At 37.8% G+C, this 14,554-nt stretch overlaps 1 protein-coding gene across 4 annotated transcripts in view; it reads right to left on the minus strand.

The window, feature by feature from the left end:
* The window catches only part of PTPRZ1 (protein tyrosine phosphatase receptor type Z1), a 175,594-nt gene that overhangs the window by 106,983 nt on the left and 54,057 nt on the right, over positions 1–14,554 (minus strand). For all 4 annotated transcript variants that reach the window (XM_032305162.1, XM_032305161.1, XM_032305164.1 and 1 more), the window contains exon 2: positions 10,775–10,840. In XM_032305162.1, the coding sequence (XP_032161053.1) occupies positions 10,775–10,840 (66 nt within the window). The remainder of the gene's footprint in view (positions 1–10,774; positions 10,841–14,554) is intronic.

Below are 14,554 nucleotides of genomic sequence, written 5' to 3' on the forward strand. Positions count from 1 at the left end.
CCTGTCTGCTGGAAACTCCCACTTGGATTCTGAAAAGTCTCCCCTTCCTCATACCACCTCTTTTGGTCTCTCTCACTAGTTCCTCTTCTTTGGTTTATTAACTAAAATGTTGTTGTAAAATCCTGTCTAATATCCCTTAATGCAAATAAGTATCCTCATTCAAAATACGGTGTACATTTTATTACCCAGAATTTTGGATAGGACAAGGATACCTTAGCTTATCCTTAGGATATCCTTAGCTCAAGGATACCTGAGCTAAGTCAGAATTAGTTCTAAGAATTTTGTCTTATCACACCCTTAGTTTTCTGTCTAAAGGCAGGAAGAAGTTTACATATTTTCCCCTCACCTCACAGGTTAGCAAAGCTGCCCCTTTACCTGGAATAATCTTTCACCCATGTTGGGTTAGAGCCCCCTCACACTTTAATCTCAATTTCGAATACTTTTCTTTGGGAAGCTGTCCCTGAAATTCTTTTTTTTTTTTTTAAGATTTTATTTATTTATTTGACAGACAGAGATCACAATCAGGCAGAGGCAGGCAGAGAGAGAGGGGGGAAGCAGGCTCCCTGCTGAGCAGAGAGCCCGATGCGATGTGGGGCTCCATCCCAGGACCCTGGGATCATGACCTGAACCAAAGGAAGAAGCTTTAACCCACGGAGCCACCCAGGAGCCCCATCCCTGAACCTCTTAAGCTATATAGGCGTTCCTAGACCTTGTGTCACCACAATCTACCACTAGGCATTTATCATCCTTTGTAATCATTGTCGTTGGGCATGCTTGTGACTGTTCATTCTTCATGGCCTCCCCAGAGACTGGCACAGTGTTTGGCTCATGTTATAATCTCAGTAGTAGATAATTAAAAGAAATGACCTCAAAACTTTAAATTTTCCTTTACTGAAGAATATAGAGTCTATTTCAGGTAGGGGGCAAGTCAGGGAAGTGATAAGAAACTGACTCCTTCACATTCTAACACAGTTTAACTAAACCTAAAAATCTTCTCAAGGATATGGGAGTGCACTATATCCATAAATGTAACTGATCTTCTAGAACAAACTTCTGGGGTTTTGAAAATGAAAAACTACATGTTACCTATAAAAAATTGCTGCAAGCGGCTCTTTCTTCCTAGGGATGCTTATGAAATATGAGAGGTCAGGAAACACACTTATGAAAAAGCTAGATTAGTCATTCCCAGTTTAGAGAATATCTAGTTGGGCATATGCCAACTTTTTGAATTTGCTCTGATGCTGATTCTGGGTGGCTCTGCTTATTGCTTCTATTTCCAGGTAGCAGAGGGCTTTGAAGTACAGCCTTTCCTGTTTTCCAGTAGCTATTTCTCATATACTAGAACTTTCTCTGACTTCACACCATGATATTGATTTTTTGTGTTTCCCTATCTATTGCAAGAAAGATTTGGGTTCTCTAAAATTGTGTTATTACTAATCACAGTTCCTCCCAGGTAAAATTAATTCTGTGTCCTAGTGAGACTGAACAAATCTGGATAAAAACTACCTTTTACTGGGCACTTACATATGAGGTCTGCTTTAGGAATAGAGATACACTGAAGAAAATAAAGCTATGCTCTAGTCGGAGCCTCGTTCTCTGTTTCCCCTACACTTAGTTACTTAGACTTGGTTACAATACCAGAAAGATAATCACAAACTATTATTAAGATAAAAGCAGGTCTCGGAGCAGTACATGTAATAAGCCATATAATGTCAGAAAGGATAAAATTAGGAAGGACAAATAGATACTAAAAATTAGAGACAATTCTCCTTGTTGAATATCAGGAAGAGATTTCTCCCTTTCCTTTTCGTAGAGCATTGACTTTAGAAAATTATCACTGTCAGAAGTACTTTAGCCTCTCCTTAAAATATATATAAATCCTTCTGAAAACTTGATATGTCTTTTGTCAGCTTTATGATCCAGGAATGTCTTTCTCAAGGACCGGGGAGCCATCTTTGATGAAGTGTAAACGTGGAGGACGATAACACCCAATCTCCTAGTTTCTTTGGAAAGGTAGGAGTCTAATTTTGGCAGGCGCCTTGTTCCAAGTTGCAAAGCTACCTGCTATCATAAAAATGTGAGGTTTGCTTTTCTTCCGGAGAAAGCCAGTAAACTAACCCATGTAGCCGTTCCAATTACCAGGTTAAAATTAGGTTAGGATGAACTATGTGTGACCAAAGTTGCTGTCAAGTCTCTTCTTGAAGAATAGTCATTGTTTATCTGGAAAACATGTATATAATGGGTTGTATCTGGTTGGCTATATAAGGGGGTGAGACGCCTTTTGTTTCTGCAATCTCTTAGTGGACTGTCTTAACGCGTATCACATTCTGGTTTAATGCTTATTCAATAATAAAACTGTTTTCTTTCTCTACTATCTTCAAAAAGAACATTTATGGGTTGGGGGACTTTGTTTTTAATTGTATTTCCCCAACAGAAGACATTAATAGCAGTTATCTCTGAAGGATGAAATTCCAACTACCTATCTAAAATCTATATTTACCTAAATTAAAATATTTGTATGTTTAATATATTCACACAAATACATTTTAAAATATTCATATATATATATTTGTTATATTGACATCATATTTATTTTTGTGAATGTATATGTATATATATTCATGTATTTTAAATATTTATGTGTAAGTCAATGTGTATTTTTATATAAATTACATATATATGATATTTTCTTAAATGACCATGTATTATTCTTTTTTTTTAAAGATTTTATTTATTTATTTTACAGACAGAGATCACAAGTAGGCAGAAAGGCAGGCAGAGAAAGGGGGAGAGAAGCAGGTTCCCTGCTGAGCAGAAAGCCAGATGCAGGGCTCGATTCCAGGACCCACTGAGCCACCCAGGGGCCCCAGATCTTGTATTATTCTTATAATCAGAAATAAATGCAGTGGTTTTCACCTGGGGAAAGAACATATAGCAAATTGGCACTTTAGGTATTCATTAAGATAATGGCCCAGAACTCAAGACTTGTAGAGCTCATCGCTGGGGGAAACTCATCAGAAAGTCATCTAGAGAGTGCAGTCGTGCTTGGTGTCCTCAGCCGGGGTACAGTCTCCTCTTTCTCCATTTGTCATCACAAGTTATTCTGTTAAATCAGAGACCGGAATAGCATTCGCTAAGGGAATAAAGTTTAGCCCATGTAGATCAGAATCTGATTTTTAAGTCCAAGGTTGCTGCTCCTGGCTCCAGACCATCGGTGGCCATCCTGGCCATGGCAGCCACTTGACTGGACTGGATGCCTGCACCCCGCTGATCAGCTCCCTGTGTCGGCCTGGGAACCCCCAGGGTTCTCCTCTTCTCATTTCAAGCTCTTTGAGAAGGAGCCCGCAATGGAGTTGCTAGGCCTCTGTTCCCAGCCCAGTGACTACAGACATTTAAGAGCAAGGGAGGCTCTGGGTGGAGAGTGGCCCAGCAAAGCAACCAGGAGCATCACAGGGAACCTGGAACCCACTCTCCCGGACATGGCTCTGCTCTCAGCATCTGCTGCCAGGTTTCCTCCCCAGTCAGGAAAACTGCCTCTCAGGGGCTCCCTATGGCCTCTCTTTAGGTTCTGGCGTCCATCTGGCACACCTTCCCTAGGTTATCAGACACTTCTTTGAACCCTAACTCTAAATAGGCTTCGAGTTCCCTTCCCTTTCCCCTGAATCTGAGGCTTATACAGTTTGAGTAATGACTCTGAGCAGTTGTCAAAAGTGTCCCAGGGGTGCCTGGGTGGCTCGGTCGTTAGGCGGCTGCCTTCGGCTCAGATCATGATCCCAGGGTCCTGGGTTTGAGCCCAGCATCGGGCTCCCTGCTCGGCAGGAAGCCTGCTTTTTCCTTCTCCCATTCCCTCTGCTTGTGTTCCCTCTCTTGCTGTGTTTCTGTCAAATAAATAAAATATTTTTTAAAAAAAGCGTCCCAGAATATGCTATGATAGTTAAGAAACTCCTTGCAGTCTACAACAGTTCACAGGCTGGCATGGCAGAAGCCATGGAGGACTTGTAAGATTCTATGCATTCCAGCCAGGAAACATGCCAGTCCTGCAGTCCAGGGGTGCCTTACCCAAACAAAACACACTTCATGGTGAAAACAGAAACTTAGGATTCATAGGTAGCAGGGTAGAGAAACAACCATATAGATATATTCAAAGGAAAAAGGAAATAAAGTCAATGAATCTTAAACAGATCTGAATATATTTCAAGGTCATTATTATAATTCTGTGCTTCAGTCATAAAAATATAGTTCACTTTATAAAAAAAATCCTTCTGCATTTAAGAAATGAGTCACATATTTTTCATCTTTAAAAATCCTTGGTTTGAAGAGTCAGAATTACCATACAGAAAAAAATAAGAAACCTTAAGTAAGCCTTGCACTTTGTCTTTACTGAGTCATAGAATAGAAGGGTGACAAAGGCCACCTTAAAATATGTGCAATGGTACTTTGCCTAAAAGTTGAAAACATTTAAATGAACTTTGTATGACAACACAAACTGTAGCCTAATCTTGGACTTTTTTTTTTTTTTTTTGAACCATGTAGTCCTCTCTTTTCCTTTTCCTTTGCTGAAAGATGTGTTTGATGGACTAGAGCACGCCAGAGTAGAGAACACAGAGTGAGGCAAAAGAAGTCCAGAAAAGAGAAGGTGAACATCCAGGCACACACCCCGAAGTCTGCACACAGAGAGAAGGAGAAACAGATTTTCTCATTCTGAGCTGCTAGATGACGTCCAATGCATCCAACTCTACTAGACGCTGTCGGCAGGTGCGGCTAAGAGTCTGCACCAGAGAATCTAGGCAATTTCAGCTTTACTCGCTGGGAAATACTCATGAGTATACAGTTTTACTATTAGATAAATTTAGCAATGATTATTTAATTGTGATGCTATTCTGCAGCCTTGTGTATTTTTTTTCCATTCTATACTAAGTGAGAGTTGCATAGAAATAAATTCTGAATTTTACATCATTTAACTGAACTCTATTCAATTTTTGCAGTGAGGCACGCTCTACTTACCACATTTAGCCTATGAAAGTTTGCCCAGAATATAAAATCTTTGTTAAACTTTTAAAAATATACAGATGATAGGAAATACCTGTCTCTAATACGCATTCAAGCCAGTCAACTCCTAAATCCTCTCATGAGATTATCAGATACACCCAGACTTGTTTAATCTGTTTAGGCTCAAATTAAGACCCTGTCAAATCATTATCACTTGGATTTGTAGTAAATGTGCTCAAGGAGATCTCCTCTGACAATGTGAAACAGGTATTTGATTTATGTACAAGGACATTAAGCCCTACATGTAGTCCTAATGTCCTAGGCTTTTAACTGGTAAGAAAACTGAACTACACAGCAGTGGTGTAGCCAGATCTGTTGGGATGTTAGTGATGTCCAGGAAGTCAGCTGCAAAGTGCATTCTGTGCTCTGGTTTGAGGTCTACCTCCAACAGCTAAGCAGAGGCCCTACATTCTGACTGCTGACAACACAGTACTGTGGTTCTTGTTAAGCTAGCTTGCCCTTCTCAGAAAACTAATCTAAGTACATTGAAAACATTGGTTTTGACCAACTTATAAAAAAATTAACACCATCCAAACAGCATAGAGTAAGATGTGAAAATCTCCCGGCTCCAATGGCCTTCCATAGTCCCGTTCTTCAGGGGTCACCCATGTCAACAGGTTGGTGTGTCTCCTTCCAGTCCTTTCTTCTGTGTTTGTATAAATACATGTTTTTTTACAGAACTGACATAATGCTATGTGTGGAGTTCTGGAACTTGCTTTTTCACTCCTAAGTTAGAAATGAGACATGAACAGTCTGTTTAGTATAATGAGTGCTGAGGGGTGCTTGAGTGGCTCAGTGGGTTAAGCCTCTGCCTTTGGCTCAGGTCATGGTCTCAGGGTCCTGGGATTGAGCCCCGCATTGGGCTCTCTGCTCAGAAGCGAGCCTGCTTTCCCCTCTCTCTGCCTGCCTCTCTGCCCACTTGTGATCTCTGTCTGTCAAATAAATAAATAAAATTTTTTAAAAAAGAGAGAGAGAAGTAAAACACTAAGCCTAACTATATCCAAAAATAAATGCCAACATCTAATCACATTATACACCCCCTTATATTACGGCTCTTTTGTTTTCCGTAAGTAGTATCTTCTAGTCTATATACTTCTTGGAATGGAAATACTATTTAGACAGAATAGTCTATTTTAGGAAACGAATAAATTCAGTATTTAAAGCCTCTTGCACTTTGGTATATTCAGCCCAGCGTCTAATAGTGACTCCCGTCTAATAGTGACTTCCTGCTTTCACCCCATGCGACTCTTCAGCTAACCTTTAAAAGGTGTCTAGGCTTAAGAACAGTTGAGATATATCAATAGAAAATTTTCAATTTTAAGCTGCTTTAATGTCTGTTGGAGAGGAAACAACAGAATATTTTTTAAGGTCCAGGAACTAAAGACTATATTTCAATAGAGACTACTTCTAGGACGAAGTGGTAGAAGTCCCTCCATTTGAGATGATCTTACTGCTTGAAGTTAGAAAGGTCTAACAACACAAACAGAAGGCAAATGCATTGCCTTTGAGTATGACTGACAGAAAAGATCCCTTTAGTTTTAGATGTACAACACAGTGATTCGACAACTACGTACATTACACTAAGCTCACCGCAAATGTAGCTACCGTCCCTCACCATATAATGCTATTACAAACCATTGACTATATCCACTGGGCTGTACCTTTCATCCCTGTGACTTACTCCTCCATACCAGGAGGCCTGTATCTCCCACACCCCTTCCCCCATTTTGCCCATCCTCCGGCAAATTTTAACATCTCATATAATTGCGGGCTATGTGTTCATGATTTCAAAAAAGAAACAAGAAAAAGAAAAACCAAATGGCTCATTTTTTTTCACTGAACTGTCTTTTTTTAAGCATTGTCACAGAAAATTTAAGGTTAATAGGAAGGAAATTCATTTTCTGAAATCCTTAAATTAAATGCAGTTACTATGGAAAGAACTAGATTTTAGTGCTGACATTCCCAGATTTATAATTCACTCTCTTATAGCAGTGTGACAAACAAACCTTGCTCACCTTCCTGTAATAACTTTAAAAATGGGATAGTCGGCTGTATTTACCAACCCTGTCATTTCCCAGCATAATTACAGCATACGTCCCAAATAGAAAAGTTGTTTTTAACCTATGTTAAAAAACACAACTGAATGAGTAAATACCTTCTCCTCCCCTTCCAGCCACTGTTTCTCCGCCCCTTCAATAGCCAGAGAGGATCTGCATTGTTTCTTCACATAATTGCAAAATCCTACACAAACAACCTTAGCCGTAATGATTCCATTTCAATAATGTTGGCTATTTGCTGTGTATTTTTAAATGGCTTAGGGTAAAGCCATGAGCTCTCTTACAGACAGATGTTATGATTTTCTTAGTAATTATTATTAATCGAATAATACATGTACAAACATTCAAGGGTAAGTCCTTCCTTCTGAGACTGCAGCTAATCTGACAAATTTAGGGGATAACAATCCCGCAAGAACAGAAACACAGAGCCCAAAACGTAAGCTGTTACGAACAGATCTTGGACGAAAATCTGGTCAAAACAAACTTACTTGGGTCATTCATAAAATTACTTAAATTTAAGAATCTTAAAACTAATCGGTTAAGTGTCTACCTTCAACTTAGGTCATGACCCTGGGGTCCTGGGATCGAGCCCTCCAATTGGGTTCCCCGTTCAACAGGGAGTCTGCTTCTCCCTCTCCCTCTGCCCCTACTCCCCTGCTCATGCTCTCTCTCTCACTCTCTCTCAAAGAAATAAATAAAATCTTTAAAAATAAATTAATTAATTAAATAAAATTTAAAAAGAATCTTAAAACTAATTTATCCTGAAATTTTATACAGTTAATATGGTTTTTCATTTTCTAGGTGGAATAATAAGTATAGAAAGAAAAAAAATACTATCAACCTTTGATGACTTGTATTAAAAAATAAAAAGAGATATTAAATTTATGGCAAAGAATCCACATTTTCAATGCCTGGATTTCTTGTGATCTGCTTAGAAGCGATGTGTTCATTTGGATAATGGCTTTCATTTGTTTTCTTTCTGACACTCTAAGAATTCAGACAAAATAATTCAACCATGCTCACTTTGGGCTAAGCAGTTGTAAAATGTCCTCACCTGAAACTCTTTCTAGTCTCTTCCTAGGATCCTCAAATATTCTAGGAACAAATAATCTTCCAACCCAGCAAGAAGCACCAGTGTAAGAAGAGCAATCCATTCTTTAAAATTCTGACAAGCTTCCACCCTCACCTCCGTTCTGGAATATCCCCTCTTGAGACCTACAATCTCTACCCCCTCCCCTGCCACCAAATGGCACTTCTTAATGAGTCCATCCCTTTGATCACTAGACTGTCCTCTAAAGGAGCTAAAGCCAGGAGGCCCCAAGTTATGAGTAGGAGGATGAACCTGATGATGAAGCAAAGAATTGTGACTTGTTTATGCACAGACCCATCTACGAAATCCTGTTTGCTCCAGAAGCATCATGTCCAAACACAGCTAGTCCATTAAAAGGAAGAGCCCTGTGGCCTCCTCCTAAGATACACTCAACAGCATGTGCCTAAACCCACTGGGAAGACTGCTGTCTTCTCCTGACCTGATGGGGCATATCCAGTGGCTCAAGGAGACAGGGCTGCCAAAAAACCCGTGCCTCTACCACTCCACATGTAGGCCCTTGCTTGGGGTGGTGAGAACTCTAACCCTTCCTCTTTCTAGGCTACAGGTCCTCCACTTTCTAGTTCTAGGTTTGGGGAGAATGGAAGATGCATAAATAATGCCCAGATCGTGACAACAGCAAGTAATTTCCAGGAGAACCACGGTGCTGGCCATTGTGATGCCATCTTCCATGGTTAGGCATGAACTCCAAGCCTTCAGAGTCTTAACTAATACGATTCTTATAGTTATGGGGAGTCAAAAATTAGCTGTAACTCCTAGAAAATACTAGAATTTCTATTTTGGATAAAAAGAAATACAAAACAGGTTATGGTTGTCAGATAGAAAATTACAAAGTATATATGATATATATAAAAAACACTTATATTTTATTATAAATATTATTTATATTGTATATGAAAGTACATAAAATTTGCCACTTCAATGATAATCAAACAGAACAAATTAAAACAAAGTGTCATTTTTTTAACCTATCAAATTAGTGAAGATTTTCAAAATGAAAATCATTAAATCCTGGTTAGTATTCAGTTGGGCAGTCACTGACTTAGTATAATCTCTCTAAAATGCAATTAAACCATAGTATCAAGAATGTTGAAAGCATTTATTTTTTTTTCTGCTTAGTAAGTGCCTACCAAAGATTATCTAATAAACAATAAAAATTAAAATAATATGTATGAAACATGCAAAGAACACACATCTAACTATTCATCCATTTGTCATTGTTTATTGTAGCTTAAATATCTAAAAATATAGATGCTCAAAAATAAAATATTTATTCAATGGAATATTAGGCATACCTTAAGGATTATTACCATTAGGAATCATCATTGAAATGAGGAAATGTTCAAAATAATTTCTAGAGTAGAGTGGATACATAATTCTACATATAAGATATACAAATATAATACAATAAAAACTGGCCTGAAAGGAATATTCCTTTTTTCTTTAAGTGAAGAGCCATGGAATGAATAGTGATTTTTATTTATTTATTTATTTATTTATTTATTTATTTATTTATTTATATTGGTGTTTGTATTTTCTAAATTTTCCACAGTGAATATTTACTACTTTTTTTTTTTTAAAGTAAGCATTCTGTACAGCATAGGGCTTGAATTCACAATCCTGAGATCAAGACCTGAGCAGAAATCAAGAGTTGGACATCGAACCAACTGAGCCACCCAGGTGCCCCAACATTCACTACTTTTAAAGCAAGAATTAAAAAAGGGAGAAAAGAAATGCATGCTTATCTACTAAATCCATTGTGCAGCTGCCCTTCATTTGTAAAATAAGGTCCAAGTTGGCTAGGCTCAAGTTAAAGCTCCTGTAATCCCGTCACATCAGCCCAATCATATTTCTAATGAATACCCAACTCTGTTTCATAAGGTCACCAGGCTTGTCACAGGCCATCTAGATTTGCCTCGGGCTCTTCTTATCAGGCCTAGAGCTTCTCCTCTGCTATCCTAATTCTTGACTGTAGCCATTTTAGGCCAACTTCAGAGATTCATGATGATCTTAACCAAGTTTGGCAATCATACAAAAATCATTTTGGACCCTGATTTCCAATTAATTCAGCAGAAATAACTTAGAAGGAAGCCCTGTGGAGAACAAGAATTTCATCAGTATTTGTTAAGTGAATGAACACAACCACTACTGTGATCATAACAGCAATGGCAAGTAACATTGATTGAGAGCTTTGTATTGATAAGAAGGCCTGTGTCAACTCCATTGATCTCATTTAATGCTCTGAACAATCCTCCATTTCACAGATGAAAACACTGAGCCTCAGGTAGGTTATATATATTTCTCAAGGCGGTTAGGCCAATGTTGACTTGGGATTCAATTCCAGAGGTGTCTGATCCCAGTATGCTCTACACTACCAAATTTGCTAATAATGGATGGTCTACTAGAAATCATTTTGTCTATAATATATTTTTATTAATTAATCTAACTGAATATCCATGAAGCTAAGTAAAAATGATGTGTTGAATTACAAAGTTCTCTTTTACACATAAAAAGATACCAAAACAATAAAAATTTCTATCAAATCTCAATATATGTTTACCTGTATAGGACCAGCCAATCTCTTCAACAAGTTTTCTTTGTTGTCTGTAGTATCCATAAGCCCAATCTACAACCAAGAAAAATCAATTGATCAATGGGTAGAAAAATATATGTGTCCAAATTAAAAATACATCAGATGTCCAAATCATTCATACCACAGATGCTCCTCAATTACTATCTCCCATGTCACCTTCCCAATGACTCCTCTCAATGCCAACCACCATCACTATAGTCTCTGTTGTTCCTGTTCTCATAGTTAGTATAAATTTTAGGGGACACATTTAAAAAATCCTGAAGTTGAGTTGGGGACAAAGCAAATATTCTGAGGAAAGCAGGAGCAGACTAGAGGGGGTTAATCCCAAAGAAAGATGGGTCAGAAAGAACCATCTGTCCTATCTCTAAATTTTTCTTACAGCATTCCCTAAGTCAAATATCTGAGATCCTGCTGATTAGAGATACTTTAAGGTTTACAAACCAAGTTTGAGCCATCGGTGCATCAAGGATACCCAGATGTTTTTTCAAAATTTGTTTCCTTTTGCCAAAAAGTGAAGTTAGCCACTTTGAGAAAATGAGAATTTAAATGTGTAAATGCTGGTTGGGAGAAAGGCTGTGTTAAACCGCGTAGGTGACTTTGTCTCTTAGAGAAACCCAGATGCCCAAGTGAGGTAATACAGTGGGGAGTGCAGGCATCATAAAAGTGGATGCCTCAGGACCCCAAGAGAGTGATTCTAAATCAGAACATAGGGCAAGTGAGACAGAAAGGAAAATGGATAGAAGCCAAAGTTTTACTCTGCATAATTCAAAATTTTGCCAGGAGCCACACCCACACTCAAGAAATTGGGATGTGGTAACTCGTCCTCATTTTTGTGCCGTTGCCTGTTAAGCCCAGGCTGTACTAAAATTACCTCTCCAGTTCAGCTACACTGTGGCAAAATAAATCTTTGTGAGCTAGATTTAAAACCTGATCACTGTTGACAAAACATTCTGTAGAAAAGGCTGCAGAATAACTAGCTAGTTTACAAATAAAGGTGTAGAACATTATTCATAAATGGAGTTTCTATCAATACAGCTTTCATTTGAATACAAGAATTTTAAACCAGATCATGCTATCCCTATATTTAAATATAGGTATGATCTCCCTCATCATTTGGGAAAAGAAACTCTCTATTTCTTCTTATTCTTGCTACACAGTTGTTTTCCTCTGTACTGATAATTCTCAATTTCAGGAATGCAAATATCCAAGGACACTGCAGAAATTATTTTCCATTCACCCATGTTATACACTCTCTGATTAGTACAGCATGATAATAAATAACTGCTAAACTATTTCATAAAAGCTAGAAAGCAGATATGCTATCAGAAATACATCTTCTGAATCTATAGATCATTCAAAACCAAAACTTACTTTTAAGTAATAAGGATTTTCTTTTTGTTGTAAAACTTTGTTCATAAATATAGGTAAATATTCTATTGCCCGTATAGCACATTACAGCATATATTTATTTTTATAACATCTTTATTGAAATACAATTTACACATCTTACAACTCTCCCATTAAAGTATGCAATTTAATGTTTTTCGGTATGTTCACAGACTTATGCAATCATCACCACAATTTTAGGACATCTTCATCACCCCCATGAGAAACTCCACAACCTTTAGCTGCCCCAAGCCATCCCCAATACCACCCCCATGTCCCACGGGTCTAGACAACCACTATCTACTTTGTTTCTACAGATTGGATATTCTAGACATTTCATACAAACAGGATCACACAATACAGCCTTTTGTGACTGGCTTCTTAAATTTAGCACAATTAATGTTTTCAAAGTTCATCCATGCTGTAGCATATACAAGTAATTCATCCTTTCTGATTGCCTAATAGTACTCCATTGTATGGTAACCAAGATGCTCTTAATGTTTTCTTCAGCTTGATTAAACTTTGGGCAGGCTTCTTCCTGACTCTAGGCCGTTGGTCCCCCTTACCTCAGAGCATTTAGTTTAGAAAACTTATAACTGTACATTACCTTCTCTGCCTCTTTGAGATGCAAATTTTTTTTTAAATAGCCATGTGCCAGTTTTACAACCAGAAATGTATTACTCAAGGACATGGGAATCATCTCTTTGACAGGAAATAGGACCCTTATGTCCCAGTTTCTGTGTAAGGGGAGGAGCTTTATTCTGGTAGGGTACCTTACTCCAAGGTGCAAAAACTATCTCCTGTAATGAAAGTATGAATTTATTTTTCCTTTGGTTAAAGCCAATTATCAAACAAATGGCCTATCACCACCTTCTAATATCATGCCTTACTTTCATGGAGGCTCAACATCAGCCCTCAAAAAATTTACCCTTCTACTTCATCAAAGTTGAGTTCTGACTCGGTTCTGTCTTCTCTCCTCATTGCAACAACCCTGAATAAAGTGTCCCTCTTGTTTAATTTTCTCCAGTGAAATTTTTGTTTCGAGAATGGATATACCACATTTTATTTGGCCATTCATCAACTGATGGGTACGCGGGTTTTTTCTTCTATTTGGCTGTTATGAATAATACTATTTTTTAAAAAGATTTTATTTATTTATTTGACAGACAGAGATCACAAGTAGGCAGAGAGGCAGGCAGAGAGAGAAAAGGGGAAGCAGGCTCCCCACGGAGCAGAGAGCCCGATGCAGGGCTCCATCCCAGAACCCTAGGATCATGACCTGAGCCAAAACCAGAGGCTTTAACCCACTGAGCCACCCAGGCGCCCCTATGAATATCACTATTAATATTCAAGCCTATGTTTGTTTTTCTGCTTAAAAAGTAATATTAGGTTCATAATTTATTTTTCAAATACAGTTGTCAAATAAAATGATAATCATTTAAGGTTAAATTCTGGGAGCAAGTGTTTCTTCATGATCAAGAAATATACACAATTAGATGTTAGAGAGGGCTCAAAAGTCATTTGACTGAGACTTTACCAGTCTACAAAAAAATAATTCCTAGAGATAAGGTAATTCATGCAGCCAAAATGTAAATGGTTTGTACAGCTAGTAAGTGAAAAGTGGAAGCAATAAGGGATGACTCTGGCTCCTACTTCAGGGAGCCTTCCCCAATATTAAGGATCCCTGACAATCTTGACCTATTGGTTACTCTTTTAAGGTGCTTTGCCTGAAGAGGAACCCTTATAATATGTATGCTTTCAAGAGAAACGAAGTAAAACAATACAGTGGCCTAGATTTTAACCAGAAGAAATTAACTGCACAAAAAAATTATAGAGAATTGATTATATGTTTTTTGACCTGGCTGTGAGTTGAAATTTTCCTCTGAAATTTTGCACTGGCCAGAAGGAAAACATGTATTGTCATTTATTATATATTTTAAATATAAATATTTCTTAAAAGCAAGACATTTTTGTCAAACAAGTGCATTTTGAAGATCAAAACCTACATTTAACAGCTAATCCATTGAAATAAATAAAACTGTAAGCTCTTGTTTTAATGATTTGGTCTAAATGATGACAGCAAAATATCAGCAGATTTTAGCTTTCCTTGTAGGGCTTTATCGCTACACAATGAGCATTTGTCCTTGGTTTTTAATTACTTACATTAAGAAAGCTTTATTCAATACAGGATTCCCAGGTGTTGGTAGCTCTCTTCAATTCCTTTATGTATTGTTCCCTTAATTGTTACTTCAAACAATCCGTTGCACATTCATATGCTAATTACATAGTCCTTGGGCGTGAGAGAGTACCCCACTTTTAAAATTCTACTTAGAGGTCTGATAGATGAGATGTGATAGCTTC

Source organism: Mustela erminea, chromosome 11 (assembly GCF_009829155.1).
Source record: "Mustela erminea isolate mMusErm1 chromosome 11, mMusErm1.Pri, whole genome shotgun sequence".
NCBI classification, from domain to species: domain Eukaryota; kingdom Metazoa; phylum Chordata; class Mammalia; order Carnivora; family Mustelidae; genus Mustela; species Mustela erminea.